The following is a 23,761-nucleotide window of genomic DNA, read 5'->3' as shown; positions in this document are numbered from 1 at the left end:
TCTTTAGAAATAGGTCACCCTAGGATACAAACAGCTTCTAATGAATTATCGTACACTTTTGATGCTTTATGCAAACATTTATTCAAACAGCCTGAGGAATATATAAATCTTTTGTATAAGTAAACCTTCATAAAAATTGTTGGTCTGTTTTTATAGGCAGATATGAGCCAATATGTAGAACACAAAATAAAATGTATTTAATTGAAGCTTGGAATACCAAGACTCACATACTGGGGATTTTGTTAAATACTAAAGTTAGTACCTGATTGGCATTATTATTATTACTATTACTATTACTATTACTATTACTATTACTATTACTATTACTATTACTATTACTATTACTATTACTATTATTAAATTTATTTCCCACCACTCCCTTGCGGCTTGTTGTGGGTTACAGTTAAAACCCCATTAAAAGACATAAAAATACTCCCAACATGGCGGAAAAATAATAAAAGATCCCAATTCCCACCCCCAATAGCACACATCCACTCCATTAGTTATCTATTTCAACAATGCTTTTGATTCCGCATTACATTAGATGTTCCAATAAATAATTTCTTCATAAAGCAACACTTCTAAAAATGTTCTTTTCTACAGAGCTCCATATTGAAAAAACATCTGAAATGTCTAATGATGAAGTATCTTAACCATTAATCTACAATTATTCCTCACAGTATTATAAAGAAGTTATCTGTTTTAAAACAGCTATTTTATAAGTAATACTTAGTGAATCTCTAGACTACCAGGCTGCTAAAAAAAATGCAGTTGGGATATTTATGGATTGTCAGGAGGAAGCTTAAAGGGAACTAGTTGAGTTCAGAACATAACTTTGTGAACAGGAGATAAGATTATTCATATGGGTTCCTCCTAGGGGTGGTATATTCTCTTAAGCACATGTGTTTTTGATGACAATGGGTAGACAGTCCAGAACTATATGTTTATAAATTCTAATATCAGCTCATTCCTTCTCAGTTTAGTGTACTCAGTTATGAAATCAAAGATGTTCTGTGACTCGTGGACTTTAACAACAAGATGAGATACAATTTAATTTATTTATTTCTCAATGTATTGCCTGACACTGGCTCGAGGTGGGTTACAATGTTTAAAACCCCAACAATAAATCCCATCAAAGATCCCATTCCCTTAAAATTCCCAGTGGCATTCAATACACACCCACCTCCACCCACTTCATGGCTCAAGTAGCCCTTCTATCCATTCCATGCCTCAGGGGAAGGATGAATATATGGGGGTTAGTATGATGTCTCTGCTCAGGCATGGAGGGGCCTATCGATCTTACTCAACCTGGCCTCAACCAAATACCTGGTGGAAGAGCTCCATTTTACAGGCTCTGCAGAACTGTAAAAGCTTCTACAGGGCCCTTAGCTTTTCCTGGAGCTCATTCTACCTGGGCCACGGCCAGGTGCACTTCCCTTGGGCAGGGATTACCAACAGGTTTGCACCCGCAGAGCAAAGAGCCCTGTGGGGGGCATAAGGTGGTAGGCAGTCCCTCAACTGTGGAGCCTAGACCTTAAAGGTCAGTACCAAAACTTTAAAATTGATCTGGGCCACAACTGGCAACCAATGCATCTGCCTCAGCACCAGCTGGATGTGGGTCCTCCAAGATGTCCCTGTGAGGACCCAACAGCTGCATTCTGTACCAGATGCAATTTCTGGATCAAGGATAAAGAAAGACCTGCATAGAGTGAGTTACAGAAATCAAGTTTAGTGATGACAATTGCATGGATCACCGTCCACCACCACCTTCACCACTGTTCAGAGGACAGATAGGGTGCTAATAGCTTCTCCTGGCATAGATGTGATCTGTGCCTCTATTGATAGGGAGCCATCCAGAATCACCCCAAATTCCTGGCCTTGGGCATGGGAATGCCATGCTGGGAAGATGCACTTCATGGTCTAGCCCCTTCCTCCCAAATCACGGGACCTCTATCTTACAGGGGCTGAGTTTCATGCAACTTAGCTCTAACCACCCAGCTACAGCTTCAAAATATGGCAAATGTTTCCAGGGGAAGTCCAGAGAGCCATCCATCAGGAGATAGAGCTGGATGTTATCTGCATATTGATGACAAACCAGCCCATAGATCTGGACCAGTTGGGCCAGAGGGTGCTTGTAGATGTTGAAAAGCATGGGGGACAGTATCGCCTTCTGTGCGACTCCACAAGGGAGCCAAAAAGTATGTGACATCGCTTCCCCCACTGCAACCCTCTGTGTCCTGTTCCAGAGAAAGGAGATCAGCCAATGAAGGACTGTCCCACATATCTCAGCCCTGGCAAGATGATGCGCTAACAACTCATAGTCAACCACATCAAATGCGGCCGACAATTCTAACAACATGAGGATAGCCAAACCACCTCTGTCTAGCTGGCGATGGAAATTGTCCATCAGAGCAACCAGCACTGTTTCCACCCCGTGGCCAGAACGGGAGCCAGACTGGTATGGATCGAGCACCGAAGTATTCTCCAAGAACGCCAGGAAGCTGATCCATGGCAGCCCTTTCAACCACCTCACCCAGAAACGTGAGATATGAAATTGAATGGTAGCTTGTTGGATCCCACAGATCAACAATGTCTTCTTCAGTAAAGGATGAACCACTGCCACCTTCAGCACCTCTGGGAACTCCCCAGATGACAGGGAGAGGTTAACAATTTTTCCAAGGGGGCCTCCTATCCATTGATCACCTGACGAGTAGCCAAGATGGACAGGGATCAAGGGGAAAAATGGTCGCCTCACTGACCCCAGCAACTTGTCCACTTTGGTCAAAGAGAGCTGGCTGAAGCCACCAAACATTAATCTTCCATGACAGCCATGGGGGATAATTTTTTCCAAATTAATTTTATCCAAATTGTTACAGATGCTGAAGGAATTCTGTAAATATGCCAGAACTAAAATCCTTGCTTCTGGGTCCCCCCCCCCCCCCCATCAGTTCATTGCTAGACATAGTGACAATTTTTAAATGTTCTCAAATGTTACATTATTAACTGAAGGTTTATTGTTCATATTTATTATGTGTAACTATAATTAGATGTATTACTTTTTATAGGGATTATTTTGGCACATTTTAGTGGTTTATTCTTCTGTACTCAAAATACAGATGACTTGTAGCAGGGTACAAGCTGTTCAGATTTAAACACTCTTTTAGCATTTATTAGGAACAGGATTCCTCTAGCTGGTTCTCAGCATTTGGGTGCCAATACTATTAAGCATTATACAGATCAGAGAACCAATAAAGACATCAGTTTACATCTGCTGCACATGATAGCAGTGGGGCAAAACATTCAGATATTGAGTAATGTTGCCTCCCCTTAGAAACATCAGGTAACAGTGAGATGGTAGGTAATGTGAAGCTAGAGGAAAGAACATACCATAGGTTCACTAGCCTGGTATTGGGGCTCATTTCTTGGCAGGTCCAGTTAAAAGGCAGATGTAGCACATGTTGAGAAAGGTCTTTGTCTGGAAAGTCATTGCCAGTCAGAGTAGACAATTCTGAATTTGATGGACCAATGATATGATGATTGGATATAAAGCAGCTTCATATAGTCCTGGAAATGTATTTTATTTATTTTAAAATATTTTAATGCCACCTTTCCATCCAAGAATGGTTCACAAGACAGTGAACATAAAAACATTTGAAAATTAAAATGCAGTTTAAAATATAAAATTCAGATTAAAATACATAAACAATACTAGAAGGGGGACAAAATTCTTATTGGGGTTATTGCCAGATAGGGGGAAAAAGAAGTCTTCACTGGCTGGCAAAAAACACCAATCGAGAAAGACAGACAAATCTCTCTTGGGAGGGAATTCAAAAGTTTTGGTGCCATGACAGAGCAAGCCCTTTCTGGGGTCACCACCCATCTAGCTACAGATGGCAACTGAAGCATCATACTTGGAAGATGAATGGAGTGAGCAGGTAGGTTCAAATGGGAGAAAGCAGTCCTTAAAATATGTTGATCCCTGACCATACAAGGCTTTAAAGGCTTTAAAGGTCAATGTCAGCACTTTGAATTGAGCCCATAAGCAAATGGGAAGCCAGCAGGTGGAACACGATTGAAATGATATGTACGCCCCGCCCCCATGCGTACATGGGGAATGGCATGGCAGCAGTGCGGAGTAGCTGCCACCGTGCATAATGGGCCCATGTTAGTTCTCATCCATTCCAAAACTGCTTCCACAGCCTCCCTGGGATCTACTGGCTGTACGAGATAGAACTGACTGTCATCTTCATATCAGAGGAAACTCATCCTGCATCTCTTGATGGTGTCTCCCGGCCACTTTACATAGATGTTGAAAAGGGACCATATGGATCCTTGGGAAACCCAGTAAGCCAAAGGCCAAGAAGCAAAATGGCAGTCTCCCAGCACTATACTCTGAAACCTACCCTTGAGGTAGGACCAAAATCACTGCAGAACAGTCCTGAAAGGTGACCCAAAAGGATTCTATGACCAATTGTATTAAAGCCACCAAGAGATCTGGAAGAATTAACAGGATTGCACTCCCCTTGTTCATCTCCTGGCACATGTCAGCCATCAATGCGACCAAGACTTTTCAGTCCCATAACCAGGCCTGACAACAGATCAGAATGGATCTAAACAATCTCCTTTATTCAGGAGTCACTGAAGTTGGCAGCCAACTTGTTCAGTCACCTTGCTCAAGAATGGTACATCTGAGACTGAACAGCAGTTATTCAGCTCTCCCATGGACTTCTATGATGAATCATCCCTGCCCTGCCTCTCAGAATACTCTTCAGACAAATCTGCTGACGCATTTCCAACAGTTACTAGAAGGAGCATCTAGATTTACAACCTTATAGTAATTAACTATGTGGTAACTATGTTACACTGTACCTGGGGCAGAAATACTTGTCATACAGAAGCCATGGGGCATTATTCTATGTGCAGACCCATAATGTGTACTTCAGTTCTAATGAAGAAAGGGAACGATTATCAGCATGACAGACAGTGGAAGTGAGAGAAGAAGACCAAAAGATACAGCTTTGAAAATTACTTTGTCCTCGTGGAAACAGAAGGTGAATTGAAACAAAGAAATGGCAGTTTAATATGCTTTGCTAAAGAATAAATGGGCATTGTTTAAAGGAGCCTCTGTACTTTTCATGCTTCTGGCTTGCCACCCTGTTCAGCAACCTTGTACAAAGATATATGCCTGGGATGTGGCTCCAGCTCTGCAAATTGTTATTAAAGAAGTCTTTAAATAAAAAGCTGTCTTCAACAGTCACCCGTCACTAATTGTGCTTTTATTCCATTTTCTCCCATCAATTCATTCGTATTCACTGCTGGTCTTCTGTGCCAATTAGCTTTAATTTTTACTATACACAATGATATCGACAGCCAATGAGATTCTAAGCTTGCAGGATTTTAGTGTGCCTATAAACTACAGAAAATTGTCCTTGGCTAAACTCCTGCTTTCAGATTGGCTGACGACAATAGACATGGTTAAGTTCAGGGTAAGAGCCATTAAGTATAATTACTACCACAGGGTAAAAGTTTAATTGTGTTAAATTTTAAATCTGCATAGCCTAAGCTTATTTACAAGCTGGCTAGGCCCTCTTGTTACATAAGGAGAAATAAATCTGTACTTAAAAAATTGCTACTTGCCAACTTTTATTTTACAAAAAGTTTTTTAAAAGCTGATAAAAGCCTCCCTTGTCTCTGACTCATTCCTTCCTGTTGGGATCATGCTAGCTAAGTACTGAGGATCTTATGATAGACTGCCTGATATGTCTGAACCTTCTGCTGGTACAGAGTGAAGACTGCATTTCCTTTGAATGATGGGCCATAGAGATTGAGACCCCCTTCTTTTGGTTTGATTTTTAATTTGTAAATTTTAAAAATAAAGGTTTTTTATAGCTGAACGAAGTCATAACCCCCTCATCCTTCCCAGCCATATCCAATATCCCATCATAGATCATCTAGGGAAGGAACAAAACTAGCCTTGTTATCAAAAAGCAAATGCATCTGCAGTGGAAGATACATGTTGTTCTCAGCAGTATAGAAAGTGAGGGGGGACGTGGTCCTAAGTCACCTGGGAACACATGTGAATGGCCCTTCTGATACTACAAAGTTAGAGCTATTTTCTGCATGCTTCCTTGCATGTTTTAAAATTTATTTTATATTAATAATTTAATTTGTATACCACCCCCTTTGGACCAGCTGTCTTGAGGCGGTTTTTAAATCTATGAGGCGGCATCAGCCCTAGATGAGAGTAGGCTTGCATTCCATTAACAGATCCATCTGCATGTACTGCCAGCGCTCTGTTCCCAATAGCGCAACTAGTCTATGAAAAGCTCATGGTAGCCCCCCTCTCTTGTTAACCTAGCATCTTGCCCCCAGGAAGGTGCATTGTTAGCCACTTCGAGTTCATGGAAATGCACTGGGATATTAATATTTAAAATATATAAATACTGAAGTTAATTGGGGTTGGGGGAGTAGTTCTGGAGGGCCAAAATAAGTAAACAAATAATGGCTACAGTCCAAAAAACACTTTTCTGGGAGTCAGCCCCTTAAACAAGACTTACTTTGAAGCAAACTTGCTTAGGATGGTTGATGATTTGTTAAAGAATAGTGTCTTGTTTTCCGTCTCCTTGGAAGTCAAAAGCAATTGTCCAGTCATGATAACTTCACCAAACAGAAAGCTCTTTCTAGAGTAGATAGGAGACTTCACTGTCCAGAAGATGCAGTTTGTCTTCCTTACTGGTATAATTGTTGACAATCCTGACATTATTAAACACATCACTTCACCCAGTTGCTTTGAAATAACTTGCGCTGAATTTTGAAATGCACATCACTGCACAGGTTTACATCTTTGCCTAAGAAGCCAATTCATTCTGGAGTGTACTAGAGTGAGCAAGAAATGTCCATATGCTGAAGAGTGGAAAGGAATGTTCGAGGCAAAGAACAAGATTAGCACACAGACTAGCTGGGAGCTGTATTTGTTACAGACATTAAAAAGCAACATGATTTCAGCTGGACAGAACATAAGCCTTAAATCTTATGCAAACATTCAAAGCTGTTTAACACTGTCGTACCCCCCAAAGCCCCTGGAAAGAGGCAGGTGAATCCAGTACCAAATACATTTTTCATGTTTCTTAAGCTGACTGTTTAAATAGTTAAGTGAACATCTGTCTAAACTTCCCATCATTTCCATTTAGAGAAGCCGCTAATTCAAAGGGTGACGAAAAGTGCCTGTTTAACAATGCAGATGGTGCTGTCTGGGGCCCCTTTATTTTGTTTAATCTAGACTGAGCTCCACACAACTGTGATGCTAATGAATAATGGATTTTTTTTTTAATGTTCTCACATGGAGTGGCATTGCATTCGGAACAAATCTAGGATTAGCTCCCTTCCAATTTCTCCATTTGGATATAGGATGGCAGTTGTTGTTTTTTTTAAAAAAGGGTAACTGATGTGGATATTTTATAGATCATTGTGGTAGCATTAAGATTTTTAAAGATGAGACCCACATTTGTAGTTTATTATTCAGAAAAGGCACTAAGATTAATATAAACATAGCCATTGTATACTGACAGCCTCCTTTTTATGCGGTTTAGGAAACCTGCATCAACTAGTGATACATTTTGTATTTTTCAGGTAAAATGAATAGTGCATGAAAAGTACAAATTTGCAACTGTTGGGTAAGCTTCACATGTGTTTGCTCCTTATTTTCAAAGTGCTCTAGTGTATCTTGTTTCAAAAGATATAAGGTAGACAAATATTTCCTGATGTCAAAGAGAGGAGAACTGAGGAAACTTCCACCTAATCTAGAGGAACAGTGTGAGATGTTCTGGGTCAGTCTGTATGTTATCTATTTTCCAACAACCCACTGAGAAATTAGTCAGTAAAAATTGAGAGTTGCCAGTTTGTTAGACCTAAATTTTACTTTGTTGATACTGAAAACATCACTACTTTGGTCCATTTGAAATTTGGGTTTTGCCAAATTTGCTGTCAGAAAGTTTCAGTGTCAAGATCCCATTTGAGGGACATGAAGTTTTCTCCAAAACAGAAGCATTTTCCTAGGGGGAGGGGAGGCCTTTTGCAGCAAAATCACAATCCTACCCTCTTTTTTGGCAACGAGAATGAGTGCAATTGCTTTATTGATTGCTACTTCAAAAGAAGCAAGTCCTATTACAACCTGAAACTCTACCTGTCCTCTCTGGGCAAGCACTTGGCCATGCGTTGTATGGAGGTACTGAGCTATAAGTTATGCTGTGGATTGCCAGAGTGGTTGCCATTTATAAAAGAGGCAATTTGCAGCATAATACCACAATCTCTTTCTTTGCAGAATTCTTACTGGGGTGGGGGTGGGGGAGTGACTTGCCACATTTCTGTGGCCATTTATTTGTCCCCCTGAAAGCCTGCTAAGTGAGATCATTTTCCCAGGAGACCTTGTCCATTGTGGTTCAGCTTTTCTTGCAATGCAGTTATGGATTAGGTGACCAAATTCCAACAAACTAAGGGTACGATTTGGATCTTTTAAGTCTTACATAGATAATCTCATTTTGTTGAGATTGGGTGTGTGTGTGTGGGGGGGGGGGAGAGAATGCTTCAAACAGACCCAGTGTTCCAAGGACAGAAAATTCTTGTTTCCTCCAGAGGATGGATTTAGGCAGCGTGTTCCTTCCAATCTTGATGCATCTCTTTCCAGTCACTTTACAATGAGAGAGCAAATGGGTCATCAGAAGGTTCTAGTGCATATTTCAACCATGGTACATGAGGAACTGATGAAACAATTTTGAGGCTTTGTGGACTGAAAGGTATTGACTGAGCTGAGATACAAAGGGGACATGGATCTATCAAAGTAGAAGAAAAGTTGATCCCCAAATATAATCCTTGCTGTGATTTCTTGTACAGGTTCCAGAAAGTCTCAGCAGAATATCCAATAGAGAAAATTAAATATGACATTCCAGTACCTTTCTCCCGATAAGCTACCAGCTGAGACCTCATCACTGATTAATGAAGATTGTTCATAAGTATTACTTATACAACAAACACTTTAAACATCAAATAGTGTGTTGTGTTGCTTTTAGTCCACATGGGGGTAGAAACATTCCTATCAATGGATTATCAACAATTTCTTTCAAAATTTGAAAAAGAAGTATTCATTCCCATCCCAGAATTATAAAGGACTGCCATGTGTTGCACACAGCTGCAAGACATTGTGTTCTTCACATCTCTGGGAATCATGCCATACATTGTCTTGTATTTTGCATAATGTAATTAACTGTCTGCATTAATTGTTGATATAAAGGTTAATTTAATCTGACAACATATAAAACTGCTTTACAGTGAATCTGAACAGTGGTCCATCTAATTCAGTATTGTCAGCTCTGACCACAAGTAGTTTCCCAAGCTCTCAAGCAGAGGTCTTTCACAACCCCACTACCTGAGATGCTTTAAGTGGAAATATTGGGACTGAACCAAGACCTTCTGCAGAGAAGGAATGGGCTCTGCCACTGAGATGGGGGAGTCCTTTCCCCCATTTTGCATGCTTACTGATCATTCCTGTCTCTTTGATTGGAAGTCTTATAATCTTTTATCCATGAAGCAGCAATGGTACACTGATCTTCAGGAGCTGATGTGTGGGTCTGGAAGAGGAAATCATACTTAGTGTCATGCTGTGAGAGCAGCCAGTATCTGGGGAAGCAGATAATAAAGGGCTTAGATGAAATTGGCAAAATATCTGTCAGGGGGAACAACTATCTTCATGGACCACAAGGATGCTGTGGAATAATCTGACATAGAGGAAGAACAGGCTAGTTTTTTGACTTGGAAAGTAGAAGACCTATTTACTTTACATTTCTTTTACCAAGATACATTTCCAGGTTGAAATTTATCATAGGAATGTGGGTCATTTGCTTCAGAAGTCAGCATATGACTTCCCCCCCCCCCAGTAAATGTATCAATATGCATTGTGTTTGTGTGCCATAGCAGGATTACAGCTGAAAATCAAGAAGATAAAAGTAATGACTATTGGGGAATTATACAATTTCCAGGTTGACAATGAAGATATTGAAATGGTTCAAGATTTTATAATTCTTGGCCCAATCACCAACTGAAAGGGCAAGTGCAGCCATGAAGAGGTAGATAAGTTGCTTAAGTGAAGGATGTGTCAGTGGCCACAAAGATCAAAATAATTCATACCATAATATTCCCCATTACTATGTATAGGTGTGAACATTGGACAATTAAGGATGACTGGAATAAATTGGATTCATTTGAAATCTGGTGTGGGAAGAGAGTTTTACAGATGACGTGTACCACCAAAAAGAGATATGAATTCCAGATCAAATCAATCTGGAACTCTCCCTAGAAGCTAAAATAACTAAACTGAGGCTTTCATAGTTTTGTCACAATATGAGATGTCAAGACTCAGTGGGAAAATAATAATGCTAGGAAGTGTTGAAGGCCACAGAAAAAGAGGAAGACCCAACTTGACATGGATTTACTCAATAAAAGAAGCCAGGGCATTCTGTTTTTCCGAAGCTAAGAGGGATTCAATTTAATGGAATAGTTCTGGAGGGTACTTCAATAAGGATACTGCAGTGTTTATTGTATGTGCTATCTTAGCATGTCTTTTACGTATGGGATCCATTGGACTTTGTGTGTGTGTCTGCATTGTCTTCTAACTTTTTAATATTCTGCGCTAAGGTGACCAGATTGTCCCACTTTTGGAGGGACATCTGGGGGCACCTGGCAAATTGTACTTATGTTGAAATTTTAAAATATATATTACAATACTATTTTTGCATTCTATGCGTTCTATGAAACTTTTTGTTGCTCCGTATAGACCAAATTTTTAATCAAGACCCCCCGGTCAATGGTATCCCACTTTGCCAATGTTAAAATCTGGTCACCTTATGCTCCCCCCCCCCCAAATAAGGACCCAACAGTGACTATTCACATAATTCTCCCCTCTTCAGCTTAATTCTTACAACATCAACCTTCTGAGGGTAGATTAGTCTGAGAGACTGTGAGGGGCTCAAGGTCACCTGGCTGAGTTCCATGGCCAAGTGTCCAAGGTTTTGGGGGAGGAGGCCAGGTCTACCACCCATTGACAAGAATGGGACGTTAAAGGGCCACAGCAGGTACATTGTGTGGCCCAGCTGGGGCACACACCCTCTATCCCTCAACACTCCTGCTGCCTCTGTTGCCTGCAAGGAAGAGCAGGAACCTGCAGATAGGTTAGCTTTCTCAACAGGTCTCCAGCTGGCTCTTCTGTCTTTCCTGCCGGCTGGTAAGTCTGAACAAGCCAAAGCACTCCTGAAATTTTGGGGGAGAAATTTTCAGTAATCCCATAATTTCAGGAGTGTTTTAGGTCCTTTGGGGGTATTCACAACACAAAATGAAAACCAGTAATTGGTTTCATTGTTTCAGCTCAGGAATATCTGAATGTACATCCCAAGTATTCTGCCCATTTTCTCTAGATAATTAACCAACCTGCAGGCATTGACAAAGGAGCAGAAAATTAGAAAGCAGAAGGGATGCTTAAAAAAAAAGAAGAAGATGAAGAAGCCTGTGATGATGTTCTGCTAAGGCCCCCTTCCCTTGCATTGCGTTGTTGGGACTGAAATTTGGTGAGCCCCAAAACAGCACTCTGTATGTATACCTTTGTTATACAGCACAGAAACCAAAGGCTCAGAAGTCTAGCCAAGAGCCTCGCTTTTTCCTCCTGCACTTTCAGCCCACATTCCCCCACAGTAGCTGGTCAGCAAAACAGAAACTGCAACTTCTTCTTTATTGGTGCAATACAGTATTTGATACTGCTAATTGCACTTAATTAGTCCTTCCGCCATTTAATTAAAACGGTTTCTAATGACTGTGCTTCCTTGGCAGGCTCTTTGGGACCACTGGGAATTGTGCTGCCTGCAGTAAGCTGATCCCTGCCTTTGAGATGGTGATGAGGGCCAGAGATAATGTTTACCATTTGGACTGCTTTGCCTGCCAACTTTGCAACCAGAGGTGAGTACACGAATTTTTAAAAATGCAAGCTTTTTTTTTTTTTTTTTTACCACCATGGAAGAGGTAAGCCTGGTTCACTGTTTGATCTCTTTCTCCAAGAGCTTCCAATTACCACTGCTGGACAAGTTGTTTTAAGTGCTAATTAAACAGTCGAGTCCTGTCCCTGAAGGCCTCTGACTTCACTTGCAGCAGAATAGGCAGTGGGTTGGGTTGTGGAAGGGACGACAAAAGTGGGTGCTGCTGCACAGACCAGCAGGTGGTGTTAAGTAGTGTCAAGGCAACTGAATGAACAGCTTCAAAGTCAGGCTTCTAGTCGGTCTGGTGAACATCCATTGATTTGAGGATCACTTGGCATAAACACTTTTAAGTCAAGGTTGCTTAAACCAGGCATCTGACAAGCTCAGAAGTTGAGATGAGTCAGAGGAAATGCACAAGTCTAGGTAATCCCTGGCAAAGTCTTCGAATTGCATCTGTCAGCTTGCTGCACCAGTAGCAAAGAGAGTCAGTAGGACCTCAAAATTTGTGGCAGGGAATGAGCTTTCATGACTCAGTGCTCACTAGTGGCTATCACAAATTTTGTTAGTTTTTAAGGTGCTACTGGACTTTTTTTTCTACTGCTACAGACAGACTAACTCGACTACCCAGCTTGATCTTGCTGCACTGTCAGTAAGGTGCTCTTGCAGCGTGATTAACATAGAACTTGCACGATATGTGCCTAAAAGGCAGAGAGATGCAGGCAAAGCTCATAAACAAAGACATTCCAAAGTGTCTTGCAGCACTGTACTACTGAAGTACCACAACAGCTCTTGATGTATTATACTTGGCTTGTCCATTGTGCAGATGAATGCCCATTTTAGACTCAGTTCTCAGACAGAAAACTGCGGCTTGAAACTGTTGTTCCAGGCAATTTGGGAGACAGTTTGCTGTAGTGGTTAGGAATGCTAATCTGGCATGCCAGATTCGATTCTGCACTCCCCCTCATGCGCCAACAGGGCCTATCTCAGGGCAGGACCGTGTGGAAGGGGAAGAGTAGGGCCTTCCAGATCTGGCTCCACCCCCTCCTACAGTGTCTTGGAAGGGACAAAAAAGGCCCCAGTCAGCACAGCAGCATGGAGCTGACTGGGGATTTTAAAAAATTTCCTTTGTAAAAATACCCCCTCCCCTCCCGCTGCCACAAAATGCAATGGAACCTCTCTGCCTCGGCTACCTCACGTGGAGGTAGTAATCGGGGCAGGGAAAATCTTGCCCTGTGATGGTCCAGGAAGTGGCAGGGCTAATTCCCCCATTGCTATGAACCGACAGTGTCTCAGCACAGCTGCCGCCATGCAGACAAGGTGTGAGAATACCTTTGTGCATACGTTTGGGGAGTGTCCCACAGGCAACATACTCAACACGTTCATAACAATCATGTGTACTTGCAAAATTTCTGAAATAGTAATTTGGTTTTAAATAGCTTTTTAATCCCTGAAGAGGAAAAAAAATATTTCCCATACAGCATTATGAAGAACCGGTCTGACATTGTCTATGCTTAAGCAATAGTACCAAATACATAGAGTCAAGAGAACAGAACCATATTTTAAGTAAGGAGGAAAGTTTTGCTACCATCAATTGGTTGGCTTTGTATCAGTCTAGCACTGACCGTCCCACTACTACGAGACTGCAGACCTCATCAGGGGAGCAGAGAAACTGAACTTCCGATGTTTCAAAGATGCACAAAGAACAGCCCTTATGCCTGCACTGCCTGTTCCCGTATACTCTCTCATCTCTATAACGATTGACCTTTCCATGAAAAGAGTGCTTTCACCCCAAAATATAGGTGCATGGCTGTCTGTTGTGTATCCGCTTCAATGCAGAAATTATGTGCAGCAAATAGGTCACCTGAATATCTCACCACGAGTGTGACCTGTAATTTGACGTGCTGCAGCTTAACCCACACTTAAGGGAGCAAGCTAAATCTGTGTTTGTGACAAATCATTCAGACAACCTGCTCATCCATTGCAATCAAAGTGGAAGTCACACACCACGTAATCAAGGAAACGGGCCACAAAAGAGTTTTATGACGTTGACCACACACTATTACATTTCTCAGACATCTCCTATATACAACCTAGGTGTTTGCTTTTCTTGCCCCCTATCTTTGTACTCAAGCCAGTGCAATTTCCCCTAACTAAAAACACACCAGGTTGGGAGGGAAGGCTGCATGGTATAGTTTGATCTTGCCAGATCTTAGAAACTAAGCAGGACTTGGAAGGGAAACCATCAAGAAAGAATCTGCAGAGGATTGTAAGCCGTGACTTCTTCAGGTAGTAAAAGAAAGAATCTGCAGAAGAAGGCTATGGCACACCACCTCTGCTTCTCGCTTGCCTTGAAAGCCCCTTGCTGAAGTTACCAAAGTGGGCTGTGACTTGATGGAACTTTACGCACACATGAAAACACACCAGAGGTAGAAGTTGTCTAGGAACATTCTGCTGTTTGGCACAGTTGTTGCTGAAAGGCCTGTGTGAAAACAGAAAGCTGCTATTATTTGTTTGGAGTAGGCTGGCATCCTGGTTTAAAGAGGCAGACACAATCAATCAAGCATTCCAATTTGATCCATTATTCCACTGAGGTTATAGTGACATCTAGTGGGTTCTGATGGATATCCCAGTTTCTGTGGCGATTGTTGGAACATACTAGAATGTTGTAGTGTCTTACTGGTTCCCCTACTTTATATGTGTTTCTGGAAGCCCTTTCAGGAGGAAATACACCTGAATTTTTGGAGTGTGCTGATGGAAGTGAGGGAAGTGAGGGAAAAGTTCTGCACTGATGTTGGATCTAGGGGACCTGTGGGGGGCGAGTGCAAGTTTTCCACAGAACTACATAACAATAAGGGGCAAAGATGGTTTGTTCTATGTTTTTGTTTTCAGTTGTTGCATCCTGCACTTGCTCTAAGGATCTCAGTGCAGCATAGATGGGGCTTCTCTGGTTTTATCCTCACAGCATTCCTGCAAGTGACTGGCTGAGAAAAAGTGTCCTACCCAGGCCTGTGCAGGGGCCTCCATGGTTCAGCAGTGGGCTGAATCCATCTTTCTCTTGTCCAGACTTAACACTGCAACTGGTACACTTTATGGCTCCTCTGTACCTCAAAATCTGCAAAGGGCTCGTTTATATGTAGAAGAGCTACAGTGCAACCCTGAGAGAAACCCCACTGAATAGATCAAAGTATGATTCTGAGTAGATCTACCACTCTTGAACATGGTGTTGTCATTTTTAAATACATCTCATCTGTTCCCAAAACATGATGATATATTAGCTTGAATCCTGACTCAGTAGAGAAATATGTACACACGTAGAAGGAGAACATTTTCGTGTAGTTGGATAAAATACCCCGAAATGTATTGTTCACATTTTCCTTCTTTCAATATGTGTGTGTGTATCCTGACTGAGGACTGGTTTCATATATCTGATGAAGTGAACTCTTGACTCTCCCCTGCCCCCTCAGTAAGGAATCAAAGTATCCAGAACTGATTTATTCTTTTCTGCAACACAGTACCCCACTGGAATACAAAATATTGACATGTCATTCAAGTTTTATGGAATATGTAGTGAAAGCTAAATTGTTTTTAGAATAAATTTTAACAAAATCTGTTAATCTCTTGTTTGGACTAAATACTACCCATGATATCCTTTAGAATTTTAAATCCTATGTGTAAGCACACACGCGCACACACACACACACACACACAGAACACTTTTTAAAAGATAAAGTATATAATTAAGAGGTTTATTTGGGGGGAGTTATTTTGAGGTACCCTGATTTTGGAAGCTTGTCAGTGGTGGTACTTGGCAAAACACCTCTGCTTCTCACCTGCTTTGAAAGCCCCTTGATGGTGTTACCTAAGTCAGCTAGACTTGATGGCACTTTATGCGCACACACCTTGTTTCCTAAAATACGTCATACAAGTATGTGATCAAAAGTTAAAATCATCCATTTGTGCTTTTTTAAAAAAGTGTACTTCTATTTTTATAAAAATCATATAAAAGTCTAATAGAAGTATACTTTTTCTTAAGAAAAAGAAGCTACAGACTAAAAATTACTTCAGGATTTTAACTGTTACTTCTAAAATATTTTCTAGTAATAACCATTGCAGTTTTTTTGTTTTTTTTAAATGTAGAGCTGTTTTATGTTTGAATGCTCAACCTACTTTCAAAAATTATAGGCTGCATTCGAAAAGGACTTTAGACAATTGATCTAATTCTTTTTTTAAATGAAATGTTATTCACTTCAATATAGTAAACTTATACTGTTTAAATAAATGTTTAATTATAATAGGTTGAATTCATTAGTTTGATTAAAGGGCATCAGTTTTGAAAGTCTCCCTATGATATCCGTGTAGTACTGAACTCACAATACAACGGACGTGAGGATTGTGTCTCTGATAGTGTTTCTGGTGAAAATTATTATTGTTGGTTACACATTCCCTGCCCTTTCTCCCAAAAGCACAAAGTGGCTTCTAGGCGGCTTTCGGTAGTCTCTCATTCCCAAAGCTTACAGGGCCAAATACTTTAAAATGTGCTACCTAAACAAGGGGCATGATCCAGTTCCACTGCAGGCTATGGACACAGCTCTGTTTTCCTCCCCATCCCTAGCAAACACCCAGGTGGTATCACAGCCCCTTACATGGAAAGTCCAGGGCCATTTCGCACGGCTTCAAAATAGCACAATGGTTGCTAATTGAAAACGCTACTAATTTGCCTTAACGCACGACGTCGCAGACAATCTGCAACACTCCTGAAACCAATCAGCAAAAAGCGCTTCGTTGTAGCGCTTTCAGGGGAATCCAGAAAAATGGATTCACCCTCCGGATAGCGATACACTCCTGCAACCAATCTGCAACACTAGCGCTAAAGACCTGTGCGTTACCATTGTTGCGGGTTCTTCAAAGTCCCTCCTCCTGAGCCTGTCCTCCAAACTTCCGGCGAAGCGATCGCCATTTTTTTTTCTCCGAGCGAGCGGGGATAAACGCACCAGCGAGCCTCTTTCTGTTTAGAGGCTTCCCTGGCTTCAGTCCTTCACCTTTAGTCACTAAGCACAAACCACATAAAAGCCCGTTTGCTGAAATAAAGTCCCTTTATTTTTTACACATTAATTCAGCCGAAAATCGGGCCCGTGAGGGGGGGGGGTTTATCACTCGAGGCAGCGTGCCAACGATCATACAATCAAACGACAGCTCACATTAGGCAGCTGGATGGGTCTCTCCGTTGCAACGAATCTACCTAGATTCGTTGCTATGGGTCTGTTTTTTTTTTTTTTTAAACCTTTCTTAAAGGGAAAGGGGCTGTTTGGGAGCATGCTAACGGCTGCCCATTGGCTGCTTGACGGCCAGGGGCGGGACGAACTTGGCAATAGCGCTTCCTTTCTAGCGATTTCTGCCGAGACCGGAAGCCTGTGGGAAACGCTAAAAAACGCAACTGATTCCACTACAAAGGCAGGTATGCATAACGACGAATTCCACTATTTTAAATGGTGATTTTTCATTCCGCAAACAATTTGCAACAAAGATCCCCGTGCGAAAAGGCCCTAAGTCTTTGTCCCATTCTTGCTCTCTGTAGAGTACCTTATTTGCACAGCAAAGCATGTTGCACAAAGAGGTATTCCTGGGTGGGAGGAGTATAGGAAGAGCATGCAGTTTCAGTCTTCAAGCTTCTATTTCCCTAGGGCATTGCCTGGGCGCATATGACTGAGTCCACCCCTGGATGGGGAGAAGGAGAAGCAGGGTTCTGTTGAGCCTAACGGGTATCCTCTATATGTGGGCATAGTGCAGGATGCCTTGCACTAACCATTATGGTTATGCCCTAACCATTTTATGGTGGTGGTAGTTTTCATAAACAAGAATCTGTTTCATCATATGCAGGAAAAATACATTTTTAGCTATGCATCTATTAGGATTACATGAGAAGTGTAGTTTGTTATTCTTTTGAAACACTCCTTTAAATTATATAATGTGATTGACAGAATTATGATTTAGAAAGAGGGCCATCTATGGGAAAGAATGACTTCTTTCCACTTGCGCGTTTCCCCACAGAGTACTGGTACCTCCAAACTACTTTTACTCCCACTAAGGCATAGCATAGCATTTATTGTATGAAACCAAAGGCTATAACAATTAGGATACACTAAGGCAGTGGTCCCCAACCTTTTTATCACCGGGGACCGGTCAATGCTTGACAATTTTACTGAGGCCCGGGGGGGAGTATTCTTTTTCTGAGGGACGTTGCCACCGCTGCCTGAGCCCCTGCTCCACTTGCTTTCCCGCTGGCATCCCTGACTTCCCACTGCCCCCTGGGGGGGCATTGCCAGCACCAGCTGTGTAGTGCCACACCGAGGGGAAGCCCTAGCCATTGCGGCTGCTGGAGAGCACCAAAGGTGAGCCAGTGGCAGAGTGGCAGGGCAGCCCCCGAGGCAGCAGACGGTGTGGAGGACGATGAGGAGCCACGGCCCGGTACCAACTGATCCACGGACTGGCCCCAGTCCCCGGACCGGGGGTTGGGGACCACTGCACTAAGGAACCCAGGCAACTATAGCAAAAAACACAACACAATAATGTTAAAAACCCTTTGAAGCACAAATGAAAACCAATGAACACCTTCACTATATACAATTAAAATAGTTCAGCCCTTACACACAGCTCTGGGCTATATTTTCTTGGCTGCCAAGGCGAATTGTACACCCACTAAGGAGGGCTTCTAATCATGGCCAGTGGTGGTGGTGGTGTGGTGGTGGTGGGGAATCCCTTTCCCCTGTTAATTCAAGAACATCATGCTATATCATTCACTATTTCTTGAAACTCCCCTTTTGTTTAAAAAGCAGTTTGTTGGAAGGGTCTGTAGTAAAGTTGTCGTAGTTACATAGTGCTACTTTCAGCATAAGACTTACGCTTAAAACATTCTGGCAGACACCTCCTTGTATCATACTGGTAACCTCATCATGGAGCAAGATTGACAGTAGCTTCTTGCCATGTGTAGAATTATTGTCAAACTCCAGTTTGTTGCCACGTAGGGTGTGAAAAGGCCCTCAAGGGTTTAATTTGACCCCATTTTGAAACTCTAGCCTGCAAGCTTCCAAGATTGTCATTTCTAAAACATAAAATATTTTTGAATGCTTTGCAAGGTCTTCCAATCCTGCCACTCTAAACCTCCGCTGATTTGGCAAGAGGCAGCTGTCAAGCATACGCATGTGTGCCAGCGGCAAGACTTTAATCTTCATTTTGCATTACTACTCCTTCAGTTTTTGCCTTTTCGGTTTAAGGCTAAAATAAGTAGCGAGTCAGCAGCTGTCTGTTTTCAGTCAGCAAGGAAAACCTTTCCAGTTCAGCAAAACATTTGGAGAAGCCTTGACTTTTAGGGCAGATTTCAAGAAGCAGATTTAACTACAGTTTTATTGTTTTGTGTAGGGGTTGTTTTTCATGCAAAATTCAATTTTTTAAAACCTTTGCAGCAGTTAAAAGAGATGTAAAGTACTCTCCAAGAGACTGGAAATAGATTTAACAAGCTGAATGCTATCCAACCTATTAATTCGACTTATACCTTAAAATATCTTGCAATTTAAACATGGAGAAAACCTATGGATTAGGAGAACATGAGCAGCATCTCAGTCTTACCAAACAGGCTGACTCTGATGTCAGGTGTAACATCAGTCTGTGGTTTGGCCACACAGGTTTGGTTAACATTTAGAGATTGTGTGGAATGTTTTATTGTATAAAGGCTGAGACATCTGAGGCAACATGAAATCTGTTTCCCCTTGAGCTGCTGCTACCTGAGCTGCTGGTACCCCTGTCAGGACAGATACATTACTGGGTGTCTGTGTTTTTTCTGCTTGGGGTAATAGCAGTTCAGTGTGGGAGTGCTTCGTTTTTTCATTAAAACTTTCTTGGACCTAAAGACAGAATAGGAAGCTAGCTTTTTACGTATCCAGCCCAGCTCTTCAAATAGTGATATTTAGAACATTTCGACTTAAATGATATTCTGATAAAATAGTTAAAGAGCACAGCCCACTTTCTCGATTTCCATTCAAATAGAACACCCTGTATGCATGAACGTCAGTCAAAGGCTAACAGAGTCCAGAGGAAATTTCTGTTTATTGTTCACTATTGCACAGAAGGTAGCAAAGAATGAACTTCGTAGCCTATAAAAGGAAGTAAATACTATGAGTCACCTCAGGGCTGTGGAAATATGGTTGTCATGAAGTGGGCAATAATCTGTGGAATTTCATCTCTCAGCTAACCCAGTCTGAATGAAAATGTGTGGCTTTGCTGCAGGGAGAAAATATATTTCATAATTTTTTGTCAGAATATTTATTATTCAAGTAATAGCTAGTCAGATACACAGACAGCAGGCTAGAGCTGGCATATTAACTCACCCTGATGCTGGTAGTTCATCTGCTAGACTTTGTTATGCACTTGGCACGTTACTTCATCTCTACCTAAATGATGCTGTACTTCTCACTCATCATTTACCAAAATAGACTTGAGAATGTCAGATGAACTAACTAGAGATGGCATCTAAAATATGCTTGTTCTGCGTTCAATATGCCGTGTGAAATATACTTTACTTGCTAAAGTTTGTACAGACTAGGATTAAAGATTATGAGGGGGGAAGCCACAGGAAGGAATATACAAGAATTCATTCAATACCAAAAATAAGCACAGGCATACGTCTTTTCCAGTGCAATCCTAAACAGAGTTATATATAAGACCGTTGCAATCAATGATCTTAAAAGTCTGTAGCTCTAGATCAGAAGTCACATGAATCTAATCTATTGACTTGTGGAGACTCTTGTTTTAAACTTTAGAAAATTTTTTACTGAATTTAGAGTCTGGTAGATATGAGATGAATTCACAACTTTTAATCCCTTAAGGGGTCAATTGATCAGAAGGAGCCAATAAATGATGAGAATCCAACATGTCACAATCTCAGGCCCAAACAAATCTAAAAGTGTTTCCAGAATAAAATAGACTTTTTTGATAAAAGCACTCCTATCACAGTAGTAAATTGTATTTATTTATTTAAAACCTACATGAATAAATGAAATACATATAGTAAATTATTTTCTTTGCCCTTTCAGATTTGTTTTTGGGAGGTTTTTTTAGGTGGAAATGAACCAAGCAAGCTATGTTAAGCAGCACAATGGTAGAAGCATTCTTCGTTTTGGTGTAGGAGTTCCAGTTTATTGTAGTGGTTAATAGTGGGGGACTCTAGTCTGGAGAACTGGGTTTGATTCCCCACTCTTCCACATGCAGCCAACTGGGTGACCTTGGTCCTGTCACAGTTAAAAAAAACAGGGGGGGGTGAAATACCTTAATTCTTTTTCAAGGCTACAACCATATCCACATGCAGTAGTGAGCTCCATACACTCAAGATTAGTAACATGGAATTTTGGCAAGGTTGGGATGTACAAATTGATTTTGACCCATTCTGTTTTTTAATTTCAGATTTTGCGTGGGAGACAAATTTTTCTTGAAGAACAACATGATCTTGTGCCAGATGGACTATGAGGAGGGGCAACTGAATGGAAGCTTTGAGCCCCAAGTTCAATAACAAACCCTGCTTTGCTGAAACACTGTGGGATGGACGTTCAGCCGCACTAGCAGTGAAGGGCGTCTGTCAGCTTGCCTGCAATATTTTTTTAATTCTTGGTCCACAAAGGACTATATACATTGTAGTATTTCTCCCTGCCCCAACACAAAGCAGTTACAAGTTTAGATGTACAGTTGTGCCTGCTTAGCTGAGCACTGCATTGCCTGTATGTTTGTGAGTTTTGGGGGGGGATTTGGGGGGAGGGATCTGTACAGTCTGTTTTTCTGTATATAAACTTGAACATTTATTTTATGAAAAAATGTAATGCAATTTTATTACAGGTGTGAATTAAAAAATATGAATGTTTCCTGGTCATTTAAGATTGTTATTTATTCAGATTGTGTTTTCGTAGCAAGAAACCACATCACATGTAACTGCCCCATCTTGAAATTACTGTAGATGAGAAACTCATGGGAATAAATCAGAGGGAAACTTAACTAGCCACCTCCAAACATCTGGCTGGCAATATTCTGACAGGGCTTTCCATTTGTAGCCTCATAAGCTAAACTGGGGTGAAACACTGTGCCTGGAACACTCATTACCTGTATGACTCCTTATTCAATTGGCATTATCATATGTGAATTTCCCATAGCTGAACTAAGGTTTCTATCTGGAGCCACTGCAAGCAACATCATGTGTCAGTTCATATTGGATGTTTTGTTCCAAGATTCCCCAGAGCAGCAGTTACCTTTATTACCAGCCTGAAGGCAGACAAATCTGTTCAGCACTTTCCAATGTGTATCCCGTGAATGTGGAGCAAACTGGGCTGTTTAGCTCCATTTTAAGGGAATGTGTTGCAAATCATACCAGGAAACATTAATGCTGTTTTGCAGATTTAGAAAAATGTTGGTCTCAGACATGGTGTTTTTAATAAGCATAGCAGAAAGTCTCCAGTAATGGTCTTGTGACAAGGAGCAATAGAGAGACAAGGTGGAATAAGTATATGTGGACAAGAGTAGCAGCTTTTGTTCTTGTCATACCTATTGCTTTTGAAAAAGGTATAGGTCAGAGGAAGAGGATGTACATTTCCTCCAATTTGCAGAATCAAAAAAGATCTCCCAACCCCAAGACTATCTTGAGCATTCCACACCTATGGTTCTGATTCTTCTTCTTAGACCATTACCAGAAGTTGATTCGGTTTTCATTGTTGCTTTACTCAATGGCATTTATGGTCTACAGGGTTCCATTTTCATCCTAGTTAATATCAGCCGGAATTTATATACAGATCTGCATATTGAATTATCAATATCAATATGCAAATGGAATCTAATTCTTGTCCTTAGATGGATGAAACAATAGTTTTCCTAAATTGAGCTGAAGCCAGAAATCAACTGAATATGAGCTAACTTGAAACTCAGTCCAGACAAGAGGAAAGTTCTGCTGGTCATTGATTGTTTAGTCCCATAAGGTAGAGTGTCTCTGTTCTGGTAAGGGTCACACCCTCAAGTATCTGATTCGCAGTCTGATCATACTTCTGGATATAATTTTGCAACCTAATGTTCATGTAGGAGTTCTGTTAAGTGTTTGTTATCAGCTTTGGCTGACTCACCAAGTAAGTTGCTTGCCTTGTGGACAGAAATGATTTTCCCAGTGTTATCCATACTCTAGCTACATGAAAGCTTGTCGAGTGTAATGCATTCTTCATAAACAAAATTAAGAAATGTTAGTTGCGCCACAATGCAACAGTTAGGCTATTGGCTGTGACTGTTGGCCAGAACTTATTTTCCCCAACATCAACTTTATTGGCTTCCATTTTGTTTCCAAGAGCAGCTCAAGGGTTTTGATTCCAAAAATCCTAAATGATCCAGGGTAGCTAAGGATTACTTGCTATCTACTAAACTTACCCATGAATTAAAATCTATCTGTAGAGGGCCTGCTCAATACTTCTCCTTCATCAGATATGAGGTTGGCAGTTACTAGAAAAAGAACCTTTTAAGTGCTGATGAAGATTATGATGCTTCAACTATACCTCCTCTCCCATTTTTTCTTGCTACCTTCACTATAGCTATGCGTGCACCAGGCAATATCTACCCTGTTAATCTGATCTTTTAATAACTAAAACTGGTAATGCTTCTAATATTTATATCTCAGTTTTTTTCTGGTTTGGCTTATACTGTTAGCTGCTTTTTTATCTTAGTTTGTATTGCTT

At 41.1% G+C, this 23,761-nt stretch overlaps 1 protein-coding gene across 6 annotated transcripts in view; it reads left to right on the top strand.

Annotated features, from left to right (window-relative positions):
• The window catches only part of LMO1 (LIM domain only 1), a 119,947-nt gene extending 98,028 nt beyond the window's left edge, over positions 1-21,919 (top strand). For all 6 annotated transcript variants that reach the window (XM_077321711.1, XM_077321715.1, XM_077321710.1 and 3 more), the window contains exons 3-4: positions 11,872-11,997; positions 21,468-21,919. In XM_077321711.1, coding sequence (XP_077177826.1) covers positions 11,872-11,997; positions 21,468-21,573 — 232 coding nt within the window. In that variant the 3' untranslated portion in view covers positions 21,574-21,919. The remainder of the gene's footprint in view (positions 1-11,871; positions 11,998-21,467) is intronic.
• The last annotated feature ends 1,842 nt before the right edge of the window (positions 21,920-23,761 follow it).

The sequence above is a fragment of the Paroedura picta genome, chromosome 2 (genome assembly GCF_049243985.1).
Source record: "Paroedura picta isolate Pp20150507F chromosome 2, Ppicta_v3.0, whole genome shotgun sequence".
NCBI classification, from domain to species: Eukaryota; Metazoa; Chordata; class Lepidosauria; order Squamata; family Gekkonidae; genus Paroedura; species Paroedura picta.
The sequence above is the reverse complement of the archived record's forward strand: the minus strand, read 5'-3'. Positions and strand labels throughout refer to the sequence as shown.